The sequence below is a fragment of the Mobula hypostoma genome, chromosome 14 (genome assembly GCF_963921235.1).
Source record: "Mobula hypostoma chromosome 14, sMobHyp1.1, whole genome shotgun sequence".
Classification (NCBI taxonomy): domain Eukaryota; kingdom Metazoa; phylum Chordata; class Chondrichthyes; order Myliobatiformes; family Myliobatidae; genus Mobula; species Mobula hypostoma.
The window spans coordinates 16,104,753-16,131,466 of record NC_086110.1 but is presented as its reverse complement, the minus strand read 5'-3'; the positions used below and the strand labels follow the sequence as shown (position 1 = coordinate 16,131,466).

The 26,714-nt window shown below is 39.8% G+C and overlaps 1 protein-coding gene across 4 annotated transcripts in view; it reads right to left on the bottom strand.

Annotated features, from left to right (window-relative positions):
* Positions 1-26,714, bottom strand: part of mbtps1 (membrane-bound transcription factor peptidase, site 1) — a 123,453-nt gene that overhangs the window by 48,673 nt on the left and 48,066 nt on the right. For all 4 annotated transcript variants that reach the window (XM_063066728.1, XM_063066724.1, XM_063066725.1 and 1 more), the window contains exons 7-10: positions 18,845-18,961; positions 15,627-15,694; positions 8,148-8,250; positions 1,804-1,955 (exon numbers count right to left, since the gene is read on the bottom strand). In XM_063066728.1, coding sequence (XP_062922798.1) covers positions 1,804-1,955; positions 8,148-8,250; positions 15,627-15,694; positions 18,845-18,961 — 440 coding nt within the window. The remainder of the gene's footprint in view (positions 1-1,803; positions 1,956-8,147; positions 8,251-15,626; positions 15,695-18,844; positions 18,962-26,714) is intronic.

Genomic DNA, 26,714 nt, shown 5'->3' with positions numbered 1-26,714 from the left:
AGTTCTTATTTATTCACAAGGTTTTATCCATCAGCATAGATTCAATTCATCACCCTCACTTACCTCTTCAGATATTTACTTGCCTCAGAATTCCAACATTCTTAATTTAACCAATTTTTGCTCAATGGAATCAAATGTTAATGGAGTTTAGAAACCAGTGGCAACACATTATTTCTCCTATATAGTAGGCAGCAATTATCAAGTGTGAATACTCTTCCTGCACAGTACTGCTAGAGATTTGATAATGTCTTGCCACGCTTTTTTTAAAAATGAAAATATCAATGTCATGGGAAAATTTATTATATTATATTCACGACATTCCCTCAAACCCTGCACCAGCAAACTCCTCCTCTATTTCAACATTAAGTCAGTCCACTTGTCCAGTGTTCTTTTTCAAGTTTTCATGCTGCCTGATGGGAGTGGTAGAAACTGCATATTTCAGCTGATTAACGGAATGAATGAAATCCTCGCAGATATGAGCCAAGACACTGTACTGATTAAAAACTCAGATTGTACACTACAATGGGTACATACAGATTTGTATTTAATATTTCTTATCCCCCCCATTTTTCAACAGCTAAGGTATAGCACCCACTTATCCCCCAATCAGCATCATATGAAACCATGGAAGCAGGCAGCAAATGGTTGTATGAGCACAGTGTAGATCACAAGTGCTGGTTACGTGACCACCGACGCCAAGCAGATAATCTCTGAAAAGTATTGATAATGGCTGGAGTCACTGTCTTGTAAAGACACTGCCCGATGGCATTGGCAAACCATTTCTGTGGAAAGATTTGCCAAGAACAATCACAGCCATGGATAGAAAAGATGGAAGTCTATGATTTCCCACTTCATATGACATAGAACATACTATGATCTTCAGAAAGCAAAGATGTCATTTATATTCGTTTTCTCCACTGCAGGTGGTGAATTTCTGGAATTTTCCACGATGGAATTATGGAGGACTAGATCATTCAGGATATTTAAATTTTAGAAATATTAGGGTTTAGGGGGCTATAGGGAAAATGGACAAAAGAAGTTAAGTTTAGGACAGACCCGATACTGAGTGGCAGAGCAATCTTAAGGGACTTGCTGCCGCTCCTGTTTTTTTAATGTACTAAGGCAAAAGGGGAAACACCTGTAATCACCTTGCAAGCCAATGTTTTGTCTAACTGAATACTCATAATGCATAAAGGCTGCTAGGTTAAACTAACTAAAGATAATTTGAACTATTTTTTAAAATGGAATTTTAGACTAACTTGGTTATTCTATTTACTCAATATGAAGTTTGCAACAGCCAATCCCAAAACTTCCTCGAAAATCTTAATAGCTGCTTAAAACTCCCTTGGGAGAGTATACACATACCCCATCTGTTAACATTTCCCAGAAGCCTCCATGTAATCTTGAGATAAATTTATAGTAGCAGCTGTCTTAAATATTTACAGATAATAATCCTTGTTTGCTCAAAATACAGAAGCATCCTGTATGTAATTTGATAGTGGTTAGATCACACATGGGATGTTTTCCATACAACAGGTAGAAAAATGTAATCCTACTCCAAACTTGAAAAAAAATTCTTGATAGAGCAGACACACAATTTACAGGAGTTTCATTAATGATGTGCTGGTGGGCTACAGATACTTTTGCAATATTGACTGTTGTAATAGACTCAGAACAGCGCTTTATTAAGGCTTCCATCACTCAGGCTCAGGTATGGGCCTTTGCCATTGGGTGTCAGAAGCCCTGAAGCCCAAGTGGAATAGTACATTCCACTTGCTTGCAATCACATCAAGATGTACTCACCTTGCAAGCAGAGTGACTGCACCAGCCACCACTGGTGATGCCACACTGGTGCCCGAAAGTGAACGGCAACCTCCTTGCATACCAGAGCCTCGCACACTAGAGCCATAGGTCACAATGTCTGGTTTCATTCTGCCATAACCACCAGGAAGCTCCTATGGGAAGGAAAACAAGCATTCATTTGGCAAGAACTCAATGCAATAGCCACAAATGTTAATTCGTGTATAAATTTGGAAGAATATCATACACTAACATTAGCAAATGGTCAATGCTGAGCAGAATGAGTACAAGCAATAATTTTATCTGGTATTCACCACCTTACTAACATAGGCAAAATATTTTTATTTTAAGTTTCAAGCACAGGCTGCTTAACCATGGGCCAGGCTTTGAAAATACAACATTGAAACAAGAAGGTACTCATTATGGGTTTCAAAACACTGGACCTTCTTTACAAGTAGGTTGAACAGTCGATTAAATATACTTGCATTAGATCATTCAGAATTGCAGATACACATGCAATAAAAATATTCCAATGCCTCACAAGTCAAAGCTGTATTTAATTTAGTACTTTTTAAATCTTCAAGGCTCTCGTACAGTTCAATTGCAAAATCAGAGCCTTTTATATTTCCCTTTCAAAGTATTTTGCAGTCAATGAAGTTTTTCAAGAGTGCAGTTTCTGTTTTAATTTAGGAAGACACTAGTCTACCTGTGCACAGAAAACCCCCAATACAACAATGGGATCATTAGAAAACTGTTTATAAATAATAAATTTTCATCAGAGGACACCAAGCAAATGCTGCCCTATAAAAAGGATAGCTATGTGGGTTCTTTAACATTCACCAGTCTTGTTAGAATAGCTCACTCTAGCAACACAATTGGCAAAGCATAATTGCCTCAGTATATTCCTCTAGAGTGAAAAGCTGGATTTCTATACTCAGATTATTAGTTAGACCTGAATTTATGACCTATCATGTCAGAATAAATTGTAGAATTGAGACCAGTAATGGATTATCTGGCAATGAATACAGATGAACACAAATATAGATCCTCCAAGGATTATGAACACCCAACTTGTAAGGGAATACAGCCCATTTGGGGAGGCTACAGGCATCTTCTGCTGTGGAAACTTGCATTATGGCTGCATTTCCAATTTACAAACTAGTCAGATTATGAACACCACAGGAATAGAACACTGCCATAACCTGGAGAGGACCTGAGATGTCATTATTCCTCTCCATGCCTTGTGGTGCATCAGGCGGCAACCTTGCAGTTACTTTAACATTTATCTGTATTTTTTTTTACAAGGATGAGTTGCTAGCTCAGTGCTCAACCCAGCATGGATGGAAAGCATGCAAGGAGCTGGCTGGATTCGAACCAAGGACCATTTACCTTTAAGTCCAATGTAGATGCCACTACACAACCATACGGCTAAAGGGGGAGGACCTGTGCCAAAATTGTAGTTACCAATACACAAACACAGAAGATGGGATGTTATGTTGAAGTTGCACAAGTCATTGGTGAGGCCTAATGTGGAGTATTGTGTGAAGTTTTGGTCACCTACCTATAGGAAAAATGTAAAAAAGACTGAAAAACTACAGACAAAATTTACAAGGAATGTTGACATGTCTGGAGAGCTTGAATTATAAGGAAAGATTGAATAGGTTCGGACTGTATTCTTGAGAATGCAGAAGATTGAGAGGAGATTGATAGAGATATACAAAATTATGAGGGGTATAGGTAAATAGAAGCAGGCTTTTTCCACTGAGGGTAGGAGGGACTACAACCAGAGGTCATGGGTTAAGGGTGAAAGGTGAGAAACTTAGAGGACCATGACGGGAACTTCTTCACTGAGAGGGTTGTGAAAGTGTGGAATGAGCTACCAGCACAAATGGTGCATGCAAGCTCGATTTCAACATTTAAGATAAGTTTGGATAGGTACATAGATAGTAGGGGTATGGAAGGCTGTGGTCCTGATGCAGGTCAATAGCAGGAGGCAGTTTAAATGGTTTTGGCATGGATGAGATGAACTGAAGGGCCTGTTTCTGTGCTGTACTTCTCAATTGCACTAAACAGCAAAGTTTTGTAGTCAAGAATGAGGTAATGATCAGATAATCAGTATTGCTGGTTGAGGGATAAATGTCAAACAGAAAACAAAACACCCCTACTGTTATTTAAACACCATTAACTTAAAGCTGTACAACTGTGTCCTGAAGTAAGAAGATTACTTATCCTCCATGGCACTGGAAGCTATTTTGGCTTATCAACTCCACGAGCTCCCAGCAGGGTAATCACAGTGGTCCCATTCTCCATCTCCTTATTTCCCTCTATCATTGCATATTACTCTTTCTCTCGTGCTCATCAATTCTTTCCCTCTTACCAACATCAAGGACAATTAACTCACTAGCACATTTGTGGGAGGTGGGAAGAGACGAGAACATCAGATAATTCTACACAGGAAGTGCAAATACTTGAGTCAGCATCCAAGGTCAAGGTTAAATTTGGGTATCTAGAGTTATGAGGCAATGACATTAACCACAGCAACACTGTAGCAAAGTAGCAAACCCATCAACTGGATGCAGTTTAGATTTCTGAGGGGTCGAAGTTTCAGATTACAGGGAAGAGATTGAGGATTGCAAGTAGACGCATCTTCAGATCTGAAGATAGTGAGTCTGTAGAATTCACATAAAAACTACTAAGGCCAAGGTACTTTTAAGGAGATGGACAAATTCCTAGAGACAAAACAAGGAGAGTGGAAGAGAGCAGGAATATGGTGTTAAGATATATGATCAATCATAAACATGCTGAATAGCAGACTTGCTCCATTTATGCTCTAATGTTTTTAAGTAACACTGAATTTATTTGTGTGGTTGATGTCAGAATGTGCATATCAGACCACATTTAGTCGTGCCCGAACCATGGAAGAAACATGAAACAAAACTTTAGAAATGTGAGATTAGTCATACATTGTACAGGTTTAAAACAGACTCTAAAAGTACAATGAGATTACTTGCTTTGAAAAGTACAAAGAACTTAAGTTACACACTGCAATGCTCTCAAAAGAAAAAGTTTACTGCGAAGTGAACATCAATGTTCTAATGTGCTACACACAGATCTGCATAAGAACATTTTTAACAACAGGTAAAAGTTCAACACCACCATGGACAAAGCAGCCCAATTAATTGACATTCTAACCACTGTCCTATGCAAACATTTACTCCCTCAACACTCATCACCACTTATAAAATGCAGTTTATCACCTTGTCAAAACTTCCATTAAAGCATTTAAAAACTCATTGTCTTTGCCATCTTGAGACAATAACACAAGACAAATGGGAACACAACAAAGCACAAGTTCCGTTAAAAGATCACATGCAATTTTGACTGTTCTTTCACTTACAGGACAGTACAAGAACTAGCCCTTCTATCCACATTGTGCCATACTAATTAAGTTAATGGCACCAAATCCCTTCTACCTGCACAAACCTTTATAGATGTGTGGTGGAGAGTATATTGACTGGCTGCATCACTGGCTGGTATGATGCCAGTGCCCTACAAAGAGTAGTGAATACGGCCCATTTCATCACAGGTAAGCCCTCCTCATCACTGAGCACATCTACACAGAGGACTGTCACAGGAAAGCAGCATCTCTCACCAAGGCCATGCTCTCTTCTCACTGCTGCCATCAGAAAGGTGGTACAGTACAGGAGCCTCAGAACTCACACCAGGATCTGGAACAGTTATTACTCCTCAACCATCAGACTCCTGAACCAGAGGGGATAACTTTACTCAACTTCACTCGCCTCCATCACTGAACTATTCCCACAAGCTATGGAATCACTTTCAAGGACTCTTCATCAGGCTCTCAAAATTTATTGTCTATTTATTTCATTTTGTATTTACACAGTTTATTATCTTTTGCACACCAGTTGTCCTTTATTGATTCTGTTATGTCTATTGGATATATTGAGCATGCAGCAGGAAAATGAATCTCAGTGTTGTATATGATGATAGGTATGTACTTTAATCCATAGCTGAGGAGGGGAGAAGATGGCGGCGCAACGCAGCACGCAGCCACTCCGAAATGATATCGTATTTATTAAATAGGGGCCGTGCACAATCCTGATTTGATGGAGACGGACATGAGAAGCACTGAGGAACATCTGGAGAAACTTCTGAAATGCCTGCTTCACTGCCGCTGCTACTGTGCGATCGAGAATCTCCGGAGGGGAAGGCCCCAAATCCTCGGCTTTGCCTACCGCCTGTTGCCGGGCTGGAGTCGAAGCGCTCAGCAGAGATGGTGCTCGGTGTCGGAGGGCTGGTCGGAGGCTCGAAGTTTTCAGACGGACTCAAGAGTCGGCTGTGGTCGGGTGTTTTCAGGGTGCTGCATCAGCAAGTTTGCAGTGCTGGAAGCTCATGGCAGGAAGAGAGTTTTTCTTCCTTCTACCGTCTGTGTGAGATGATGGGACTTTCGAGAGAATTTGAGACTTTTTTTTACCGTGCCAATGGTCTGGTCTTCATCAAATTGCTTTGCACTGTTGTAACTATATGTTATAATTATGTGGGGTTTTTTGTCAGGTTTTTTTAGTCTTGGTTTGTCTTGTGTTTCTGTGATATCTTTCTGGACAAACATTGCATCATTTCTTAATGTATGCATTACTAAGTGTCAATAAAGGAGGACTGTGTGTCCTCATAATCTAATCTAATCTAATACCCTTCCATTCTCTGTATATTCATGTGCTTATTCAAGACCCTCTACATCTGCTCCCACTCCTGCTGAGAAAAATTCTTAAATTTACTAAGTACGGTAGGAGTTCTCCTTCGGCAGTACCTCAAAAACAGGAATTGCTTGCCTCCATTCTGATTTTGAGTTCAGAAGTGACTAATGAAACCAATACAGAAAATGAAGTCTGTAGATGGGTCACAGATGCCTAACAGATGCAATAAATGGGTAGAGTGTGAAACGTTTACTGCTTTTGCCAATTATTATAAGGTATATGGAGGAATTTAAGGTGGGAGGTTATATGGGAGGCAGGGTTTAAGGGTCGGCACAACATTGTGGGCCGAAGGGTCTGTACTGTTCTATGTTCTGTGTGCTCCCAATACATGAATGAGGTTGTTAATACAATTCAGAAAATTCTTTTCCACCTTAAATATTCATGGGCCAAGGATTCATGGTGGAAAGGGTTTCATATTTTACCAAGGAACTGTTGAGTACATCCTAATCTTATCTTCCATTGACAAGGGAATCTACTTTGAGGGCACTCAGAATGACACACAGATTTTCAAGAACCTGGTGTTAGGCTTGCAAACTACGTAGTATGTGCATTGAAACAGGAAAGATATAAATAAGATGGTATAAATAAATCTGGTAAGATGGCAGCATGTTCAATTGCAGCGGCTTCTACAGGGTCAACCAAAGATGCTACTGCCTACCCCATCAGCAAGTTGCTCGTTGGCAGAGAAACTGAAGGAATTGGACTTGGTGTGGATTATACTTCCACTTGTGTCAGAAAGGCATGTGTTGGGCAAAGGACCCAAGTTTAAAAGCAAGTGATGACTGAGTCGGTTTCTTGTGATCACGAGACCCTTTCGGACATTGTTAATGTGGAATGCTGCAAGTCCGATTCACTGATTTATTGGTGGAAGGCGGAGGAGCTGCATGGCCTCGGTCTTATCATAGGAAGGACTAGATCTCAAGCCGCAGTGTCCGTCCCCTGTTTAGAGCCGCCCGGAAGAGAGATGTCAGATTCAGTGCGCTCCACCAGAGGTGGTATAACGCGGTGTCTAAGCAGAAGTCAGTGCTGCCCCTCACTTTTCACATAGCAGAAGTCAAGCCATATTGTGTTCAATTGCAGATTTTTTCAACATTCATGTACTCAGGGTCTTGAACTATATATTTTTTTTGTGTGACCTGTATTTTTCTAATACCTTACCATGTGCTTGCTATCTTATATGTGCTGTAGGTGCCTTGTACTGTGTATGACTGTTGGTACCATGTTTTGCACCTTGGCCCTGGAGTTACATTGTTTCGTTGGCTGTATCCATGGTTATTACAGTATGGTTGAATGACAATTAAACAAACTATAATAAGGCCATTAATGGCTGTAACATTGGCCTTGGAGGGTACCTTGACAGTAATCAATTATCCATCCAACGAATTCAGAAGGGGTTTAAGAGGGACAAATGCCTTGAGGTGCCTGCTGGAGGTAGGTCAGTTCTCAGAAAGATACGGAAGGAATCAATGCTGCTATACAATACTGCTAAAGTCAAGTACAGGTGAGCTTTATGTGTTGGTCTTTCTGTGGTCAATCTTCAAGTAAGAGATATACAATTCATTGCTAACTTACCCAAGTGGTCATTCCTCTGGAGGAGAATCGAGCCATGTTGTCTTCAAAATCAATCCCACCTACACCAATTACATCCATCTGGTCAGCAGGATTATTGAGAGTACTGGAAAAGATGAAGCAACATTAGATTCAAAACATTTAAGGTTAGAATGAGTTAATACTATAAGATGGATCTTCTAGCCATTAATGTAGCAAATGCAATCATCCGACGGGCTGAAGAGGATAAAGAGCTATGATCCATCATTGATAAACCAAAAACTGCAGTAATAGGTTGAGGTTGTAAATGAATGCGCAAAACTGTTGAAATAATATTAAAAATATCTTTCCAAAATTTTTCCAAAAGAGGGCAAGACCAGAACCTATGAGTCAAAGAAGCTACCTCAGAGTGACATCTGTCACAAACAGGATTTATAAGGAGTAAAAATCGAGCTCGTTTATCTTTAGACATGTGAGCCCCATGTACCACCTTAATTTGTACCAACGTATGTTCAGCACATATTAGAGCTAACTAACTGAAAAATTTTCTCCCATTTTTCTATAGGTAAGTGAAGTTGAAGTTCCCTTTCCCATTCATTTTTAATTTTATCTGATATACCTGGCTGTATTTTCATAATTATATCATAAATAGCTGTGATTAAACCCTTCTGCTAAGAGACCAATCCCCCTATTACATTTCAATGGTTATCCCAAATCATATCATGTTTAAATTTAGAAAAAATTAGAAGTGTCATTTTTGATCCTTCAGTTAAATTTGAAGAGACCTGGAAGCCATTTATTCAACACTTTCATTTGATGTAGCTTGATCTTTTCCGAATCCTTTTTATTAACCTAGAATATACGGATAGAGGAGCGGAGTTGACGACATTAATGATTGTATTCAATGTAATATATTAGCCCAGCCTTGTTTTGCTTCAATCAGTTTTTGGTTCAGTTTAGTTCAGTTTTTTTTTCTTAGCTTTTTTGTTACTTTTTGGGGTTTTTTCTTTCTTGTGATTTTTTTTATTTTTCCTTTAATCATGATTAACTATATCGAGAGTTTGGGAGGTTTAGTATACTTGTATTTTTTCTATAGTTTTACTTGCATATGTCTAATATCAATAATATAATTCCAATTTCTTTGTATTACTATTGTTACTATGTTTTTGAACTTGAAAATCAATAAAAAGATTGAAAAAGAAAGAAAGAATGAGTTAATAAACTAGGATTATTATTTAAGCTGTGTCAAGTCATGGCAAACATGATAACTTTCATATTTTTCTAAATTCTGTTTAAATCTCTGGCAGCTAATGATGTCTTTTTTGAAGTTTTGCCACTGCAAAATAGACCGGTCTAAACATACTAATTTGTTGTCAAAGATGCCATAAACACGTTTATGATAATGAACATTCCAGAAGTCTTCACGCATGTCAAGAGTTTAGAACTCTCCTGACCTTCTGCAATTACTGCCAATCCAACTTTTTATACTAACATGGAGAAGTAAGCTTTAAGCATATCAGCTAAAACAAACAACTTCTGACTACATATCAAATGCCAAGGCAAAGTTGAATCCACAGCCTTCAGATTCGAGAAACTGTAGTGCAATTTTTTTTTCATTCATTTACAGAATGTAGGTGTTGCCAGCTAGGCTAGCATTTATTGCCCATCCCTAGGTGCCCTTGAGAAGGCGGTGATGAGCTGCCTTCTTGAACCACTATAGACCCTGAGGTGTAGGTACACCCACAGTGCAATAATCAAAGTCATAGGAGAAAGACAACATGTCATTTTGTGCAATTTTAATGACTCTATGTAAATCAATAGATTTTAAATAATTTAAGTCTTTTTATTTTGAGCGGCATCAACAATATTTATAAGAAAGACTCATTCAGTAAAGGGATTTAGGATTCCAGAAAGCAAGATCCATGTAGCTGAAACCACACTCTCCAATAAAGGGAATGGAATGAGCATGGACACGGTTCAGTGTACTTTCCCGGTCAGGTACTGTTTCCATCCCACAAACAAATATCAAACCAAAGAGGATAGGTTCCGGTAAGTTTTGTTTTGTTTGTTTAGAGTAGAGAGAATGCCAGGCAGGATGTTGGAATGCTCCTCTTGCAGGATGTGGGAAGTCAGGGAGACCTCCAGTGTCCCTGACAACGACACCTGCAAGAAGTGCTTCCAGCTGCAGCTCCTAACAAAGTAAGATCCATTAAGGAACTGGAGCAGGAGCTGGATGACCTCCAGATCTTTTGGGAGAATGAGATGTTTATAGATAGTAGCTTCAGGGAGGTTGTTACGCCAAAGCAGCAGCACACAGGTAATTAGGTTACCATCAGGCGAGGGAAGGGGAAAGGGCAGGCAGAGCAGGGTTCCCCTGTGGCCATTCCCCTCAACAACAAGTCTACTGATTTGGATACTGTTGGGCGGGGGGGGAGGGTGGGAGGGGGAGGAATGACTTACCTGGGACAAACTGCAGCAGTCGGATCTCTGGCACTGAGTCTGGTTCTGCAGTGCAGAAGGGAGGGTGGAAGAAGAGGAGAGTGGTAGTGATGGGGGACTCAATAGAGATACAGAAAGGAGGTACTGTGGTCGTGACAGAGACTCCCGGATGGTTTGTTGCCTCCAGGGTGCCAGGGTCAGGGATGTCTCTGATCGCATACACAGCATTCTGAAGTGGGAGGGTGATCAGCCAGATGTCATGGTACACATCGGGACTAATGACGTAGGAAGAAAGAGTGAGGAGGTCCTGAAGAGTGAGTATAGAGAGCTTGGTAGGAAGTTAAAAAGCAGGACATCAAGGATGCTAATCTCAGGATTGCTACCTGTGCCACGTGCCAGTGAGGGTAAGAATAGGATGCTCTGGCAGATGAACATGTGGCTGGGGAACTGGTGTTGGGGGCAGGGTTTCAGATTTCAGGATCACTGGGACCTCTTCTGGGGCAGGTGGGACCTGTACAAGAGAGATGGGTTACACATGAACTACAAGGGGACCAATATCCTTGCACAGAGGTTTGTTAGTGCTTTTAGGGAGGGTTTAAACTAGATTTGCAGGGGGATGGGAACCAGAGTGCCAGCGCAGACAGTGGAGCGGGGGTGAAAATAAATGATGATAAAAGATCATACAAAGTCACAAATAGAAGGGTTGTGTGTGGTGGTAATAATCTTCTGAGGTGTGTCTATTTCAATGCAAGGAGTATTGTGGGGAAGGCTGACGAGCTGAGGGCATGGATTGACACATGGAATTAAGACATTATAGCTGTTAGTGAAACTTGGCTGCAGGAGGGGCAGGACTGGCAGCTTAATGTTCCAGGGTTCCGATGTTTCAGACATGATAGAGGCAGAGGAATGAAGGGTGGGGGGCGGGGGGGGGCATTGCTAGTCAGGGAAAATGTTACAGCAGTGCTCAGGCAGAACAGATTAGAGGGCTTGTCTACCGAGGCCATATGGGTGGAGCTGAGAACAGGAAAGGTATGACCACATTAATGGGGTTGTATTATAGACCACCCAATAGTCACCAAGAATTGGAGGAGCAAATCTGCAGACAGATAGCAGACAACTGCTGGGAACATAAAGTTGTGATAGTAGGGGATTTTAATTTTCCACATATTGACTGGGATTCCCATACTGTTAAAGGTTTAGACGGATTAGATTTTGTAAGTGTGTTCAGGAAAGTTTTCTAAATCAATATATAGAGGTACCAACTAGAGAGGATATATTAGATCTCCTATTAGGAAACGAGTCAGGACAGGTGACGTTAGTGTGTGTAGGGGAACACTTTGGTTCCAGTGATCATAACACTATTAAGTTTCAACTTGATCATGGATAAAGATAGATCTAGTCCTCGGGTTGAGGTTCTAAATTGGAAAAAGGCCAAATTTGAAGAAATGAGAAAGGATCTAAAAAGCATGGATTGGAACAGGTTGTTCTCTGGCAAGGGTGTGATTGGTAAGTGGGAGGCCTTCAAAGGAGAAATTTTGAGAGTGCAGAGTTTGTACGTTCCTGTCAGGATTAAAGGCAAAGTGAATAAGAGTAAGGAACCTTGGTTCTCAAGGGATATTGGAACACTGATAAAGAGGAAGAGAGAGATGTATGACATGTATAAGAAACGGAGCAAATAAGGTGCTTGAGGAGTATAAAAAGTGCAAAAAAAATACTTAGAAAGAAATCAGGAGGGCTAAAAGAAGACATGAGGTTGCTTTGGCAGTCAAGGTGAAGGATAATCCAAAGAGCTTCTACAGGTATATTAAGAGCAAAAGGACAGTAAGGGATAAAATTGGTCCTCTTGAAGATCAGTGTGGTCGGGTATGTATGGAACCAAAAGAAATGGGGGAGATCTTAAATGGGTTTTTTGCGTCTGTATTTACTAAGCAAACTGGCACGGAGTCAATGGAAATAAGGCAAACAAGTAGTGAGGTCATGGAACCTACACAGATTGAGGAGGAGGAGGAGGTGCTTGCTATTTTGAGGCAAATCAGAGGCAAATTCCCAGGACCTGACAGGATATTCCCTCGGACCTTGAAGGAGACTAGTGTTGAAATTGCAGGGGCCATGGCAGATATATTTAAAATGTCGATATCTACAGGTGAGGTGCCGGAGGGTTGGAGGATAGCTCATGTTGTTCCGTTATTTAAAAAAGGCTCTATAAGTAATCCAGGAAATTATAGGCTGGTAAGTTTGACGTCGGTAGTAAGTAAATTTTTGGAAGGAGTACTGAGAGATAGGATCTACAAGTATTTGGATAGACAGGGACTTATTAGGGAGAGTCAACATGGCTTTGTGCATGGTAGGTCATGTTTAACCAATCTATTAGAGTTTTTTTGAGGACGTTACCAGGAAAGTGGATGAAGGGAAGGCAGTGGATGTTGTCTACATGGACTTCAGTAAGGCCTTTGACAAGGTCCTGCATGGGAGGTTAGTTAGGAAGATTCAGCTGCTAGGTATAGATGGAGAGGTAGTAAATTGGATTAGACATTGGCTCAATGGAAGAAGCCAGAGAGTGGTAGTGGAGGATTGCTTCTCAGAGTGGAGGCCTGTGACTAGTGGTGTGCCACAGGGATCAGTGCTGGGTCCACTGTTATTTGTCATCTATATCAATGATCTAGATGATAATGCGGTAAATTGGATCAGCAAATTTGCTGAAGATATAAAGATTGGAGGTGTAGTGGACAATGAGGAAGGTTTTCAAAACTTGCAGAGGGATTTGGACCAGCTGGAAAAATGGACTGAAAAATGGCAGATGGAGTTTAATACAGACAAGTGTGAGGTATTGCACTTTGGAAGGACAAACCAAGATAGAACATACAAGGTAAATGGAGTGCAGTAGAACAAAGGGATCTGGGAATACAGATACAAAATTCCCTAAAAGTGGCGTCACAGGTAGATGGGGTCGTAAAGGGAGCTTTTGGTACATTGGCCTTTATTAATCAAAGTATTGAGTATAAGAGTTGGAATGTTATGGTGAGGTTGTATAAGGCATCGGTTAGGCCGAATTTGGAGTACGGTGTACAGTTTTGGTCACCAAATTACAGGAAGGATATTAATAAGGTTGAAAGAGTGCAGAGAAGGTTTACAAGGACGTTGCCGGGACTTGAGAAACTGAATTACAGAGAAAGGTTGAATAGGTTAGGACTTTCTTCGCTGAAGCGTAGAAGAATGAGGGGAGATTTGATAGAGGTATATAAAATTATGATAGGTATGGATAGCGTGAGTGTAAGCAGGCTTTTTCCACTGAGGCAAGGGGAGAAAAAAACCAGAGGATATGGGTTAAGGGTGAAGGGGGAAAAGTTTAAAAGGGACATGTGGTGGGGGGGGGGGGCTTCTTCACACAGAGAGTGGTGGAAGTGTGGAATGAGCTGCCAGATGAAGTGGTAAATACGAGCTCACTTTTAACATTTAAGAAAAACTTAGACAGGTACATGGATGAGAGGTGTATGGAGGGATATGGTCCAGGTGCAGATCAGTGGGACTAGGCAGAAAAATGGTTCGGCACAGCCAAGAAGGGCCAAAAGGCCTGTTTCTGTGCTGTAATGTTCTATGGTTCTATGTCAAAGAATTTCTGAAAATAATCCACAAATTACATGGGACATTCATAATTAAGCTGAAGTTGAATAGCAACCCTTCCCTGAAAAACAAAATTGCACTAGTTTTAACTATTCTTTTAGAAAGAAGCATTTGTAGAGTACAGAAGCATAATCCTGAAGGCTACTATTAATGCAATAAATTGATGTACAAAATATTGAGACACTTGAAAAAATAGTTGGGTTGGTGGGCATAACCAGTGAATGATTAGTAGAGGAAAAATAATTTTGCTTCAGTTGTAGTAGGGGTTTAGAATTCACTTACAACATATACAAGCAAAAACACTCAAGTTTTCAAAATTATTTTGATATCTACTTGGAGACCAAACTGGTGGGATAAGGGAATATTACTGAAAGGCAAGATTATTCAAACCAACAAACAATATACTGGAGGAATTCAGGAGGTCAGGCAACATCCCTAAAAATGAAGAAACATTCGACATTTTGGGCCGAGACCCTTTCTCAGTACTAGGAAGGAAGGGGGAAAGACGTCAGAATAAAAGATGGCGTAAGGGAAAATAGGACCAGCTGGAAGGTGGTAGGTGAAGTCAGGTGGATAGTAAAGGTAAAGGGTTGAAGAAGAAGAAATATGATAGGAGAGAAGAGTGGACTATGGGATAAAAGGAAGGAGGAGGTACACCAGGGGGAGGCAATAGGCAGGTAAGGAAATGAGCTAAGAGGACAGAGGCCAGAGTATGGAATACAAGAAGAGGGAAGAGGAAGGGGGGAAAAAATTACCAAAAGGAGAAATTGACCTTGCATGGAAATTCATGCTTTGGATTTTCAGCATCTGCAGAATCTCTTGTGTTTGAAATTATTCAAAGTAGTTTTATTCAACTGGCATGGACAGTGGCTCAATTGACCCCTTTTTGCATTGTAGTTCTAGTGTAATAGCTGATCAAACTAGCCTCAGCATTCTGCTTTCTGTTATGGCTCTACTGCCTAATGTATTGCAAATGCAAAGTTGATGATTTAAGTGAATGAGACTATTTTCATAAAAGTTAACTTGCATTCTAGTTACAGTACACAATGAAACCCAGTGCAGTTGTTGTAATTCAGATGCTTAGTGTTTCTATCCAGCACTTAGCAGCAGCGTTCACCAGCAACTTTGATGTGTGTAGTAGAAAACTTAAAGTTGTTTCGTGGACTGTCATTTATAAAGTTAATAGTCATTAATATTTGTCATTAACAAGTTTGGACAATGTCCTACAAGTAGGTGTGAAATGCACCTCAAATTCATCCAACTTCTTAACCATAGTGCCTGCGGGTAATAATAAAAAATCTAGTCTTTCTTCGCTGCAAACAGAAACACTACTTTTCCCCAGAATCCTGCGGCTAGACACAAAAGCACAATCAGCTTTGTCAGTGCTGTAACCAAGCCTCAAACTTTGAATTTCATAACCAAGATCAATTACAGCAAACTCACCCATAAAGAGGCCCATCATTACCAATTGCAGAGACCATGATCACTTTATTAGCAGTCAGTTCCCAAACCTAAAGGGGGCAAAAGACACCATGAAATTAAAGGCAAACTTATCTCTGTACCTCCCACCTCACTTCCTTCCCCTCCAACCTGCAACCTCACAAAAGAGGAACTCCATCACAGTAATTTCATTCAGTATATAATCATTTTAGGTTTGCTTTAAGTTAGAAACAGCAACTTACCTCCATTGTACCTGCAAATTAACCAAAATGTAACAATACAAAACATTAAATGACAAACCACACATTAGCTAGAAATATAATTTCTTAATAATATAAATATTACTGGTGATAGATGAAGAAGAGCAAAACAAGTTTTTTTTGTCTTTTTAAGATGATAACATCACAGCAGTAAATTTAATATAGGTCAGGTATCTTTGCAATAGTGATGCCATGGTTAATTTCAATACCAGGGCGCAGGCTAAGCATGGCTATGCCAACAAGCCTTGAGGCCCTATCAACGTGGCACCACTAAGGAATAATTGTTTTCAGCACCAGAATATAGAACAAGATAAACCACGATGAAGAGTCCCAGTACATTTCTCCAACAACGTACGTCATCAAATAAGAACACTGCACCATTGTTAATCCAGTGCATTTTCCGTAACTATAGCAAATATTTATGAATTAAAATTTACTTACGACAAGTCAGATACAATGAACTAATCAACCATTTCAAAATGAAATATACAGCACAAACAACTGTCTACTGAGACCTTACTAGCTCCACTTGAATACTGTAGGACCTATGTAGCTCTGATCAACATTAGCCTCATTACCTCGGTCTCGTGTGCATCTATATCATTGTCTCATCCACTGTGATCATATTCTGAAGAAAGAAGTTTCCTAGAGAATATTCGACACCCTTAATAGCCTTCAGTAGGTTTCTGTTTGCCTTTTCTATTGTGAATGCACAATTTAGGACCCTTACAAAAGTGAATTTTCAGTAACACAACTACAAGATGCAACAATTCTTGAACAAAATATATATATTTTTTTGAAAAAGCAAATTCCCTAGTGCCCTTGTATGTTTTTCCAGAGGCAGCAGCCATTGCTGGGCACTTTTATCCAAGATTAAATACATTGTTGGTCTTCAAATTCCATCCTTCTAAAAACAATTCATAGTTGTTTTGACAAAATGATACCGTGGATGGCTTTGCTATCTCTTAAAAAGACCTTATTAACTTCGATAAAAACAATTAGCAATATGTTATGAGATATGTTATAACACAAGGCCACTCTCCGGGTGGAAGAGCAACACCTCTTTTCCATCTAGGTAAACCTGATGGCACAAATAACGATTTCTCCTTCTGATAATGTTTTCCCTCCCCTTTTCCTCTGGTTCTATTCCATTCCATGGCCTCTTACCTCTTCTCCTCACGTACCTATCACCTCCTCCTGGTGGCCCTCCTTCTTCCCTTTCACCCTAGTCAACTCTTCCCTCCCATCTGATTCCCTCTTCTCCAGTTCTTTAACCTTTCACCTACCTGGCTTCACCCATCACTTTTCTAGCCAGTCCTTCTTCCCCACTCCCAGGTTTTACTTCTAGCATCTTTTTCCTTCCTTGACAGACCTAAAGAAGGGTCTTGGCCCAAAATATTGACTGTTTATTCATTTCCATTGATGCTGCCTGACCTGGTGAGTTCCTCCAGCATTGTGTGTGGTGTTTAGCAATGTTTGTATTCCCATAATCCTTTTATTTTTATTTTCACATGACCCTTAGTATTCACACCAAAATGTGAAACCACAGACTTAATTACATTGACACAAGCTTCCCAACTGCATAGATGATCCAAACTTGTTATTTTGCAATATTTTGCTTTCGTATACCAACTGCAATATTAAGCTCCACAGATCAGAAACTGCAGATCATTCATGCAAATTGTGATTACCGAACTCTCACCGCACATCCTTGAGGGACAACAATGTTCAAAAGCAAAGCTTAAATGTAAAGATGTCATATGGTGAGCTGGCTATCCATCCTGCTAACTTTTTGCTCACTGCACAGTCTGAAGATCATAAATCTACTGAATGACATCTTACTGAATGCTTTTCAAAAAAGATGGTTAAAATGGGTCCACTGCAAATCTTTGTTAAACTGCACTAAAACATGCTTTTTATGACTTGCCACATTTACATAGATGTAAAATTGGATTATTTACTGCAACACTCACATCTGTGAAAACACAGATTATGGCACTAGTTTAACTTCTCAACAGATTCCTCAAGAGAAATAGAGGGTTTTAAAACTGGGCTAATGCCTATCTAATGAGGAACATAAAAAATAGGAACACTAAATCATCAGAACTCTCAGGTTCTACCACAGAATTCAACAAGATCAAAGCAGATCTATGCTGGCCTCAACTTTTCAATGCCAGCACCTCAATCGTTTCATGCAGCTCAATTCTTCACCATCTAAATCATAAAGTCCCCTGTGCCCCTTTATCAGCAATGACACAATACACTCATGATAACCCATCCCTATAGAACAAATTTAATTGCTGGCTCCATGAAAAATGGCATTTTGAAGTCTGTGTTCAAATATTCATGAAATATCTTGAAATACAAATCACATTATTTTGTAAAAATAACATTAAAAACTATAAATTAAGCAACAGACAGTTTAAAATGTGAATCATGCACTTGGTAGATTTGCAGACTGCCACCAAATGTCATTGAAAAATTGCTAATGGAAAAAAGGATTTTCATTGATTCTTTCTGACCCAAGCTGACAACTTTTAAGTTTCCACCTAACAGTAATATCATCAAAAAGAGAAAATGCATAACTGCAAAAAGACTCTTTTCAATTGAAACACAAGTAGGGAAGGATACTTCATTTAATAAATTGAAAATTTCTACCCATCAAATCTCCACCCCTTCATTAAGGATCATGGCAATTTGTGGAGAAGTTTTGCATCTGGAATTTAAACTTCTACCTCATTATAAGACTATTGAATGGTTTCCTAGAACTCACAGTCCACCTCATTATAATCTTGCACTGCACTCTGCAGCTGTTACACTTTATTCTGCATTTTGTTACTGCTTTAACTTGTACTACTTCAATGCACTGTGTAATGAATAGATCCGTATCAACGATATGCAAGGCAAGTTTTTTTAATGTACCTCTGTACATTCTATAATAAATCAATTTTAATTTCATACCTTATCAACAAAAGGATGATCCATGAAGTCTGGCCCTCCTATGCTGAGGTTCAGAACATCTATCTTCTTCAAAATTGCATAATTAAAGGCATCCAGGAACCAAGAGGTATAAGACACCTGCATAATAAAATCAGATTCCTTAATAAAACTTCAGGACTATATTTCTAACCTAGTAAATATTTCTAATTCAGATTTCTAGGTACTCAACTTCCCACCAACTCCTTTTACCCTATTTGTTATAAACCCCTGGAGAACTAGCAACAGTGCCGTAACCTGATCAATCAGCAAGCAGCGCATCTTGAAATGGCCGTACGGTGACAAAATATTTCAACGGTAAATTGTAAACACAAGGGATTTTGCAGATGTTGGAAATCTTGAGCAACACATACAAAATTGGATGCCATTTCGTGCCAATCTCCGAGCCAGTGCCATGAAATATTAAAAGGATCCAGAGTTTTACCCCAAAACTCAAAAATAATGTCCTGACAAAGACTAACCTGAAGCATCAACTGAGTTTTTAAATTTTCCATACAACCACTGAGGTATCTCCTAAGAAAACAATCTACCAACTGTGACAGTAACTTCAAAGGCTGCGCTAACTGAAGTACCGTTAAGTTCTTCCAATATTGTGCTTTAATATTAAGTAAAATCCCCATTTTTCAGTTTCTCCACTATTATTCATTGCTCTTTGTAGAAATTTGTAACGTCCTCCCCTGCTGAAAAGATTATGGGATTTTAACAAAAAACAAAATAAACTCTTGAAAATTGAAACTCTGAAGTCAGGCAAGTTAATGAATTCTTAAAAATCTTCCTTTTACAGCCACAATAAACATACACACTTTGTAAATCTAAGTGGTAGTTAGTAAAGGCATATTAAAAAGCATGCACATCAAAATCATTAGTTCCCCCTGCTGCAAGGATTCCCTCGGGCTATCAGGAAAAGGATGCAATCCCATCTATCAGTGCACAACTTTGTTTATAGTGTTGATGGATGCTTCAAAATTAATTAAAGACAACCAAATTACCTAGAAACTGGAGTTACCACTAGATTTCCTTTTTAATTTCTCATCCGTTTATCTTCCTACTCTTGAGATTTTTCCATAGACAAAGGATGACCCAGACCATCCAGCTGTTACTTTAATCATGCAAGCTATTTGCTGGAGGACAGCAACACATGACATCAATCTTCAAGCAAACTTCCACACAACCGCCCCCTCCAGTACTCCAAGAGAAAAATCTATCAGAAACAACTATGACACAGTTCAGAAGACATTGTTTTGCTTACCCTAACTGAAGTACATTCAATTTGTTAATCATCATGTGAAGAATCTTTCTAAGCTCTCTTGAACAAGTACAAACAATTACTGTGCAAGAGCAAGCCAGGACAACCACTCATGATGTTGGAGGTTGGCATATGATGCTGTTAATTTCTACATTTTGTAGGTGAAAGAGTGAATGAACCATAACAATGCACTGTTCTTAATGACTGTAAGGTACAGAATGTAGAAAACCACGTGGACTGAAGTTTAGAGGACAAATCATAATGAATAAAATTAACAAGTGAGGACAGGAGGAGCAATAAAATCTAATTGATTAGTAAATAGCAAACTAATGTAGTCATGATTTTCCTGTTAAATTATGAACCAAAAGTATTTCAAAAACATCAGAGTAGGAGAAGAGGATATAGAAGCACATTCAATTTATTTTAAAGTGTGTTAATGGCATCTGACAAACAAGCATCTTTGTTGAGCCTCATCTATTTCTAAAAATGACTTGGATGAAAACATCAAATGCATGATTGCTAAATCTGCTGATGACACAAATAGATGGGACGGGGATTGAGAAGAGCATACAAGTAAGTTTCCAAGGCAAATTGGTAAGTGTATCGGCAAAGATCAGGGAAATAGAATGCAATATGGGGAAATGTGAAGTTTTCCATTCTGACAAGAGAAAATACCAATGTGAAAGGCAAGAGGACGCAGAAGGATTTGGTGTCCTGGTGAATGACTTGGAAAAGGCTTGTATTATTTGTAATATCTATACAAAGGAATCTATTTCTTGCTCGATGAATTGAATACAAATAAATTAAGTTTATGCTTCATTTACATTACAAGAGAGTATTGATCTACTGTACTTAACTGAAGTACAAACAAGTACTGTGCAAGAGCAAGCCAGAACAACCAATCATGATTAAAGTTTAGGAAGCAGGTTACAAAGGCTGATATCACACAGAGTGGGGATGGTTGTTTGCTGAAGAAAGACTGTAAAAGTGTGGCTTGCATCAGATGCAATTTCAAAGAATGAGAGGAGTTTTGACCAGCAGCCAATCGGACATTGGAAGTTTTAGAAGGGGACTTCAATCAGATCTACTGCCCCAGGAAAAAAGGCAGCAGTGGGTGGTTACAGTGAAAAAGAGCTTTGACCAGCAAACAATCGGCGCTTGGGATTAATTAGCAAAAGCAAATTAAAGTAAGGCAGGGACAAATGCAGTGGCCATCATCTGGGTCAGAGTGGTGATCTTGAGGCTTTAGCTCAGTCAGAGAAAGCAAAGGAAAGAAAAATTCCAAGTTTTTTTCTTTCTCTTCTTTATATCTGCACAGCTAGGACAGTAGAGATGCCAGGCAAGATAGTGGTATGCTCCTCTTGTGGGATATGGGAAATCAGGGAGACCTCCAGTGCCCTTGACCACTGCAAATGTGAGAAGTGCATCCAGCTGCAGCTTCTAACAAACCGCATTAAGGAGTTGGAGCTGGAACTAGATGAACTCCGGAGGCTGAAGGGATGATAGCTAGGACATATAGAGGTGTAGTTACACTTAAGGGGAACTGAGTGACCGTCAGGAAAGGGAAAGGGAAAGGGGTTAAGGAGCTAGTGCCTCTGTGTGACCCTGTGGCCAGCCCCTCAACAACAGACACTGGATACAGTGAGGGGCAGAAGATGACCTAAGAGAGGGAAGTCTCAGTAGCTGGGTCTTGGGCACTAAGTCTGCCTCTGTGACTCAGAAGGGAAGGGGGAAGAACAGGAACACTGTAGTGATAGAGGAGTTGTTAGTTAGGGGAACAGACAGGAGGTTCTGTGGACGAGAACAAGATTCCCAGATGGTATGTTGCCTTTCAGGTTCCAGGGTCTGGGATATCTCAGATCAAGTCTCCAACATTCTTAAGTGGGAGGGTGAACAGCCAGAAGTCATGGTACATATAGGTACCAATGAGATGGGTAGGATGAGTGACAAGGTTCTGCATTGGGATTTTTGGATCACTGGGAAGGTGGGATCTGTAAAGAAGGGGCAGATTGCACTTGAACTGGAGGGGACCTAATATCCTAACTGGAACGTTTGTTAATGCTGCACAGTGGGGTTTACACTAGTTTCAGGGGGATGGGAACAGGTTGTGGAGGCAGATATTGGTAGACCTCAGAGTTAGGGACCAAAAAGCTAAGCATGGTACAACTAGTGTACTGAGCTGCATATACTTCAATGCAAGAAGTATTGTGGTAAAGGCAGGTAATAGCTCTGAAGATGAGGTAGCTGGTTTACAAACAGAGGCGTGAGGAGAGGTTGTCGATAGGGCAAAACTGCAGTTAACAGGATGAGTTGCAATGTAAAAGGCAGACAAAATTGAAAAGGGTGAATACAGGACTGAAGGAGTTGTATCTGAATGCATGCTGTATATGGAATAAGGTAGACGAACTTGCAGCACATTGCAAATTGGGAGGTATGATGTTGTAGGCATCACAGAGTCATGCCTGAAAGAAGATTATAGCTGGGAGCTTAATGTCCAAGGATACACATTGTATTGAAAAGACAGGCAAGAATGCAGAGGGGACAGCATTGCTCTGTTAATAAAACATAAAGCAAAATCATTTTAGAAAGAGGTGACATAGGGTTGGAAGGCGTTGAATCTTTATGGATAGAGCTAAGGAACTGCAAGGCTAAAAAGACCCTGATGGGAGTTGCATACAAACCCCGAAACAGTAGTAAGGATACGGCCTACAAATTACAACAGGAGATAGAAAATACATGTTAAAAGGGCAATGTTACAATAGTCATAGGAGATTTTAATATGCAGGTAGGTTAGGAAAATCAGGTTAGTGCTGGACTTCAGGAGGGGAAAATTCTAGAGTGCCTACAAGATGGCTTTTTAAGTGCAGCTCACGGCTGAGCACACTAGGGGATCAGCTATTCTGGACTGGGTGTTGTGCAATGAACCAGAACTGATTACAGACCTTGAGGTAAAAGAATCCTGAGGGACAAATGATCATAATATGATCAAATTCACCCTGAAAGTTGAGAAGCTAAAGTCACATGGATCAGTACTGCAGTGGAGTAAAGGGAATTACAGAGGCACGAGAGAGGAGTTAGTCAGAATTGACTGGAAAATAACATTGGCAGGGATGATGCAGAGCATCAATGGCTGGAATTTCTGGAAGTAATTCGGAAGGCACAGGATCAATATATCCCAAAGACGAAGAATTCTAAAGGAAAGATGACACAACTGTGCCTAACAGGGGAAGCCAACATAAAAGCCAAAAAGAAGGTATATAAATACAGCAAAAATTAGTGGGAAGTTAGAGTCTTGGGAAGCTTTTAAAAACGAACAGAAGGCAACTAAAAAAGATGATGGTAAAGATTGAATACGAAAGTAAGCTAGCCAATATAAAAAATATACCAAAAGTTTCTTCAGATCATAAAGTGAAAAAGAGGAGAGAATGGATATTGGACTGCTGGAAAACGATGCTGGAGAGGTAGTAACGGGGGAACAACAAAATAGCAGATGAACTAAATACGAGGGGTGATTGATAAGTTCATGGCCTAAGGTAGGAGTCAATTTTAGAAGTTAATGACTCATCAGGGATGATTGATAAATTCGTGGCCTAAGGTAGAAGGAGATGAGTTATTAAGTTCAAACTTTCTCCATAATCACTGAAAGAGTTGACCTGCATGTGCATGTAACGAGAGCTGTATAACTCATCTCCTTCTACCTTAAGCCACGAACTTATCAATCACCCATCTGTGGACACTTTCTGGAGGTCCAAGACCCGTATGCTCCACGACCACTGGACTAAGTGTGTAAACGTAGGAGGGGGCTATGTTGAAAAATAAATGTGCTAGGTTTTCTAAAATTGACTCCTTCTACCTTAGGCCACGAACTTATCAATTACCCCTCGTAAGTATTTTGTATCAGTCTTCACTGTGGCAGACACTAACAGTACGGTGGAAGTTCCTCATGTCAGGGTGATGAAGTGTGTGAGGCCACCATAACTAGAGAAAAGGTTCTTGGGAAACAAAGGTGGCCATCCCAGGGTGTACATCCCAGGGTTCCGACAGAGGTTACTGAAGAGATCGTGGAGGCATTAGTCATGATCTTTCAAGAATCACTCAACTTTGAAATGGTTCTGGAAGACTGGAAAATTGCAAATGTCACTCCACTCCTCAAGAAGGGAGAGCAGAAGAAAAGCTAGTTAGTCTGACCTCAGATGTTGGATTTGATTATTAAAGATGAGGTCTCAGGGTACTTGGAGGTAAATGATGTAGTCAGCATGGTTTCCTGAAAGGAAAATTTTGCCTGACAAATCTGTTGGAACTATTTGAAGAAATAACAATCAGGATAGACAAATGGAGAATTGGTTGATGTTGTGTACTTGAGTTTTCAGAAGGCCTTTGACAAGATGCCACACATGAGGCTGCCTAATCAGCCACAAGCCCATGGTATTACAGGGAAGATTTAGCATGGATAGAGCAGTGGCTGATTGACAGGAGGCAAGAGTGGGAGTAAAGGGAGCCTTTTCTAGGTGGCTGCCAGTGACTAATGTTGTTCCACAGGGGTCTGTATTGGGCCAATTATTTTTACATTACATGTCAATGATTTGGATGATAGAATTGAGGGCTTTGTTGCAAAGTTTGCAGACGATGTGAAGCTAAGTGGAGAGGCAAGTAGTTTTGAGAAAGTAGAGAGGCTACAGAAGGACCTAGACATATTAGGAGAATGGGTAAAGAAATGGCAGATGTGTGTGGGCATGCACTTTGGTAGAAGAAATGAAAGGGTTGACTAATTTCTAAATGGAGAGAAAATACCTAAAAACTGAAGTGCAAAGGGACTTGAGAGTCTTCATGCAGGATTCCCTAAAGGTTAATTTGCAAGCTGAGCCTTGTTGAGGAAGGCAAATGTGATGTTGGCATTGATTTCAAAAGAACTAAATATAAAAGTGAGGATGCAATGTTAAGCCTTTATAAAGCACGGTGAGGCCTCACTTGAAGTATTATGAGCAGTTTTGGGCCCCTCATCTTAGGAAGTATATGCTGAAACTGGAGAGGGTTCAAAGAAGGTTCAGGAAAATGATTTCGGGATTGAATGGCTTGTCAAATGAAGAGTGTATGATGGCTCTAGGCCTGTATTCACCAGAATTCAGAAAAATGAGGGGTGACCTCATTGAAAACTATTGAATGGTGAAACACCTTGATAGAGTGGATGTGGAGAGAATATTTCCCATGGTGGAAGAGTACATAGCCTCAGAATAGAGGGTTGTCCTTTTCCAATGGAGATGAGGAGGAATTTCTTTAGCCAGAGAGTGGTGCATTTGTGGAATTCACTGCCACCAGCAGCTGCAGATGCTAAGTTTTTATGTACATTTAAGGCAGAGGTTGATAAGATTTTTGATAGGATCAGCCATGATGAATTGGCAGGGCAGACTCAGTGGGCCAAATGGCCTAATTCTGCTCCTATTTCTTATGGAAAAGCAACGTCCTAAGGGTCCTGACAGATAGACAAGGAGAGGGTCTTCTTTTGTGGGAGAATCTAGAACTAGGGTTTCACTGCTTTTAAAAAAGGGGAGGCCATTTACAACAGTTAAAAAAAAGTCAAATCCCTCCACCAAGTATTGGACTTAGTAGATTTTCTCTTCTTCAAAGGACAATAGAATATTTTCTAGCAAGAGGTAAATATATATTTGATAAGCAACAGATTGAACTGTTACCATAGGTAGATGGAAAAGCAGTATTCAGGTTACAATCTGGTCAACCATAAATTTATGGCAGAGAAAGCTTGAGAGGCTATGTAACATGCTCCCAATTCATGGATACAATCAGATCAAAGAAAATGGCAGCATTTGAAATGGCTCACCAGCAGATGAATATTTATTAAACATTTCCCAGTTGGCCCATATCCAAGTAGGATTTGCTTTCACAGTAGTGCTTAAGTTGTCTTCTGATTAGAACTTAGAATTGAAAAGGGACAGACCATTCAGATTGCACAACTCATTTGCTAATATCCTACTGGATTAATTAAAAGAAAGATGCCCTTGAAACTTGTTACAACAGTATTTAATTACATATTGAAAAATACACCTGGAATTTGAACCTATTACTGAATAAGCAGGTTGGATTGATGCATGTGAAGGGTGGAGGTAGTTTGTGAATTGCAGTCTGGAGGTTGGCTTTAAAAGAGGGATTCTATTTCCATAATATTTTATCTTATTTTCATGTTAAATACTGCTTTCCTTAACAAAAAACATGTATTTCTCTAACAGCTGTATAAGTGATGTTCGCTTGTGTTTTGAACTTGGCATGCAGTTAAGGACAAAGTCCTTGTTTTGTCTATTTGGTTGTGAAATATTACAGTAATGTGAATTTGCCCAGTTAAAGCTTAAAGTTTAAATTGTGCACTCATTTCTCTTGAATAATTTAATATCATTTCTTTAATGTATTTTAAGTTAGTGACTTTCTATTCCATCTGAATTTGAAATTAAGCCCCTCTGAACGGTTAGCTTCATGAACGTGATCTCACTAATTCATAATGCGACACTCAGAGCAGAATAGGTTCTTTGTTTAGAGGCCAATTTGACCCTTCATTAAAATAAAGTGTAAAACACAACG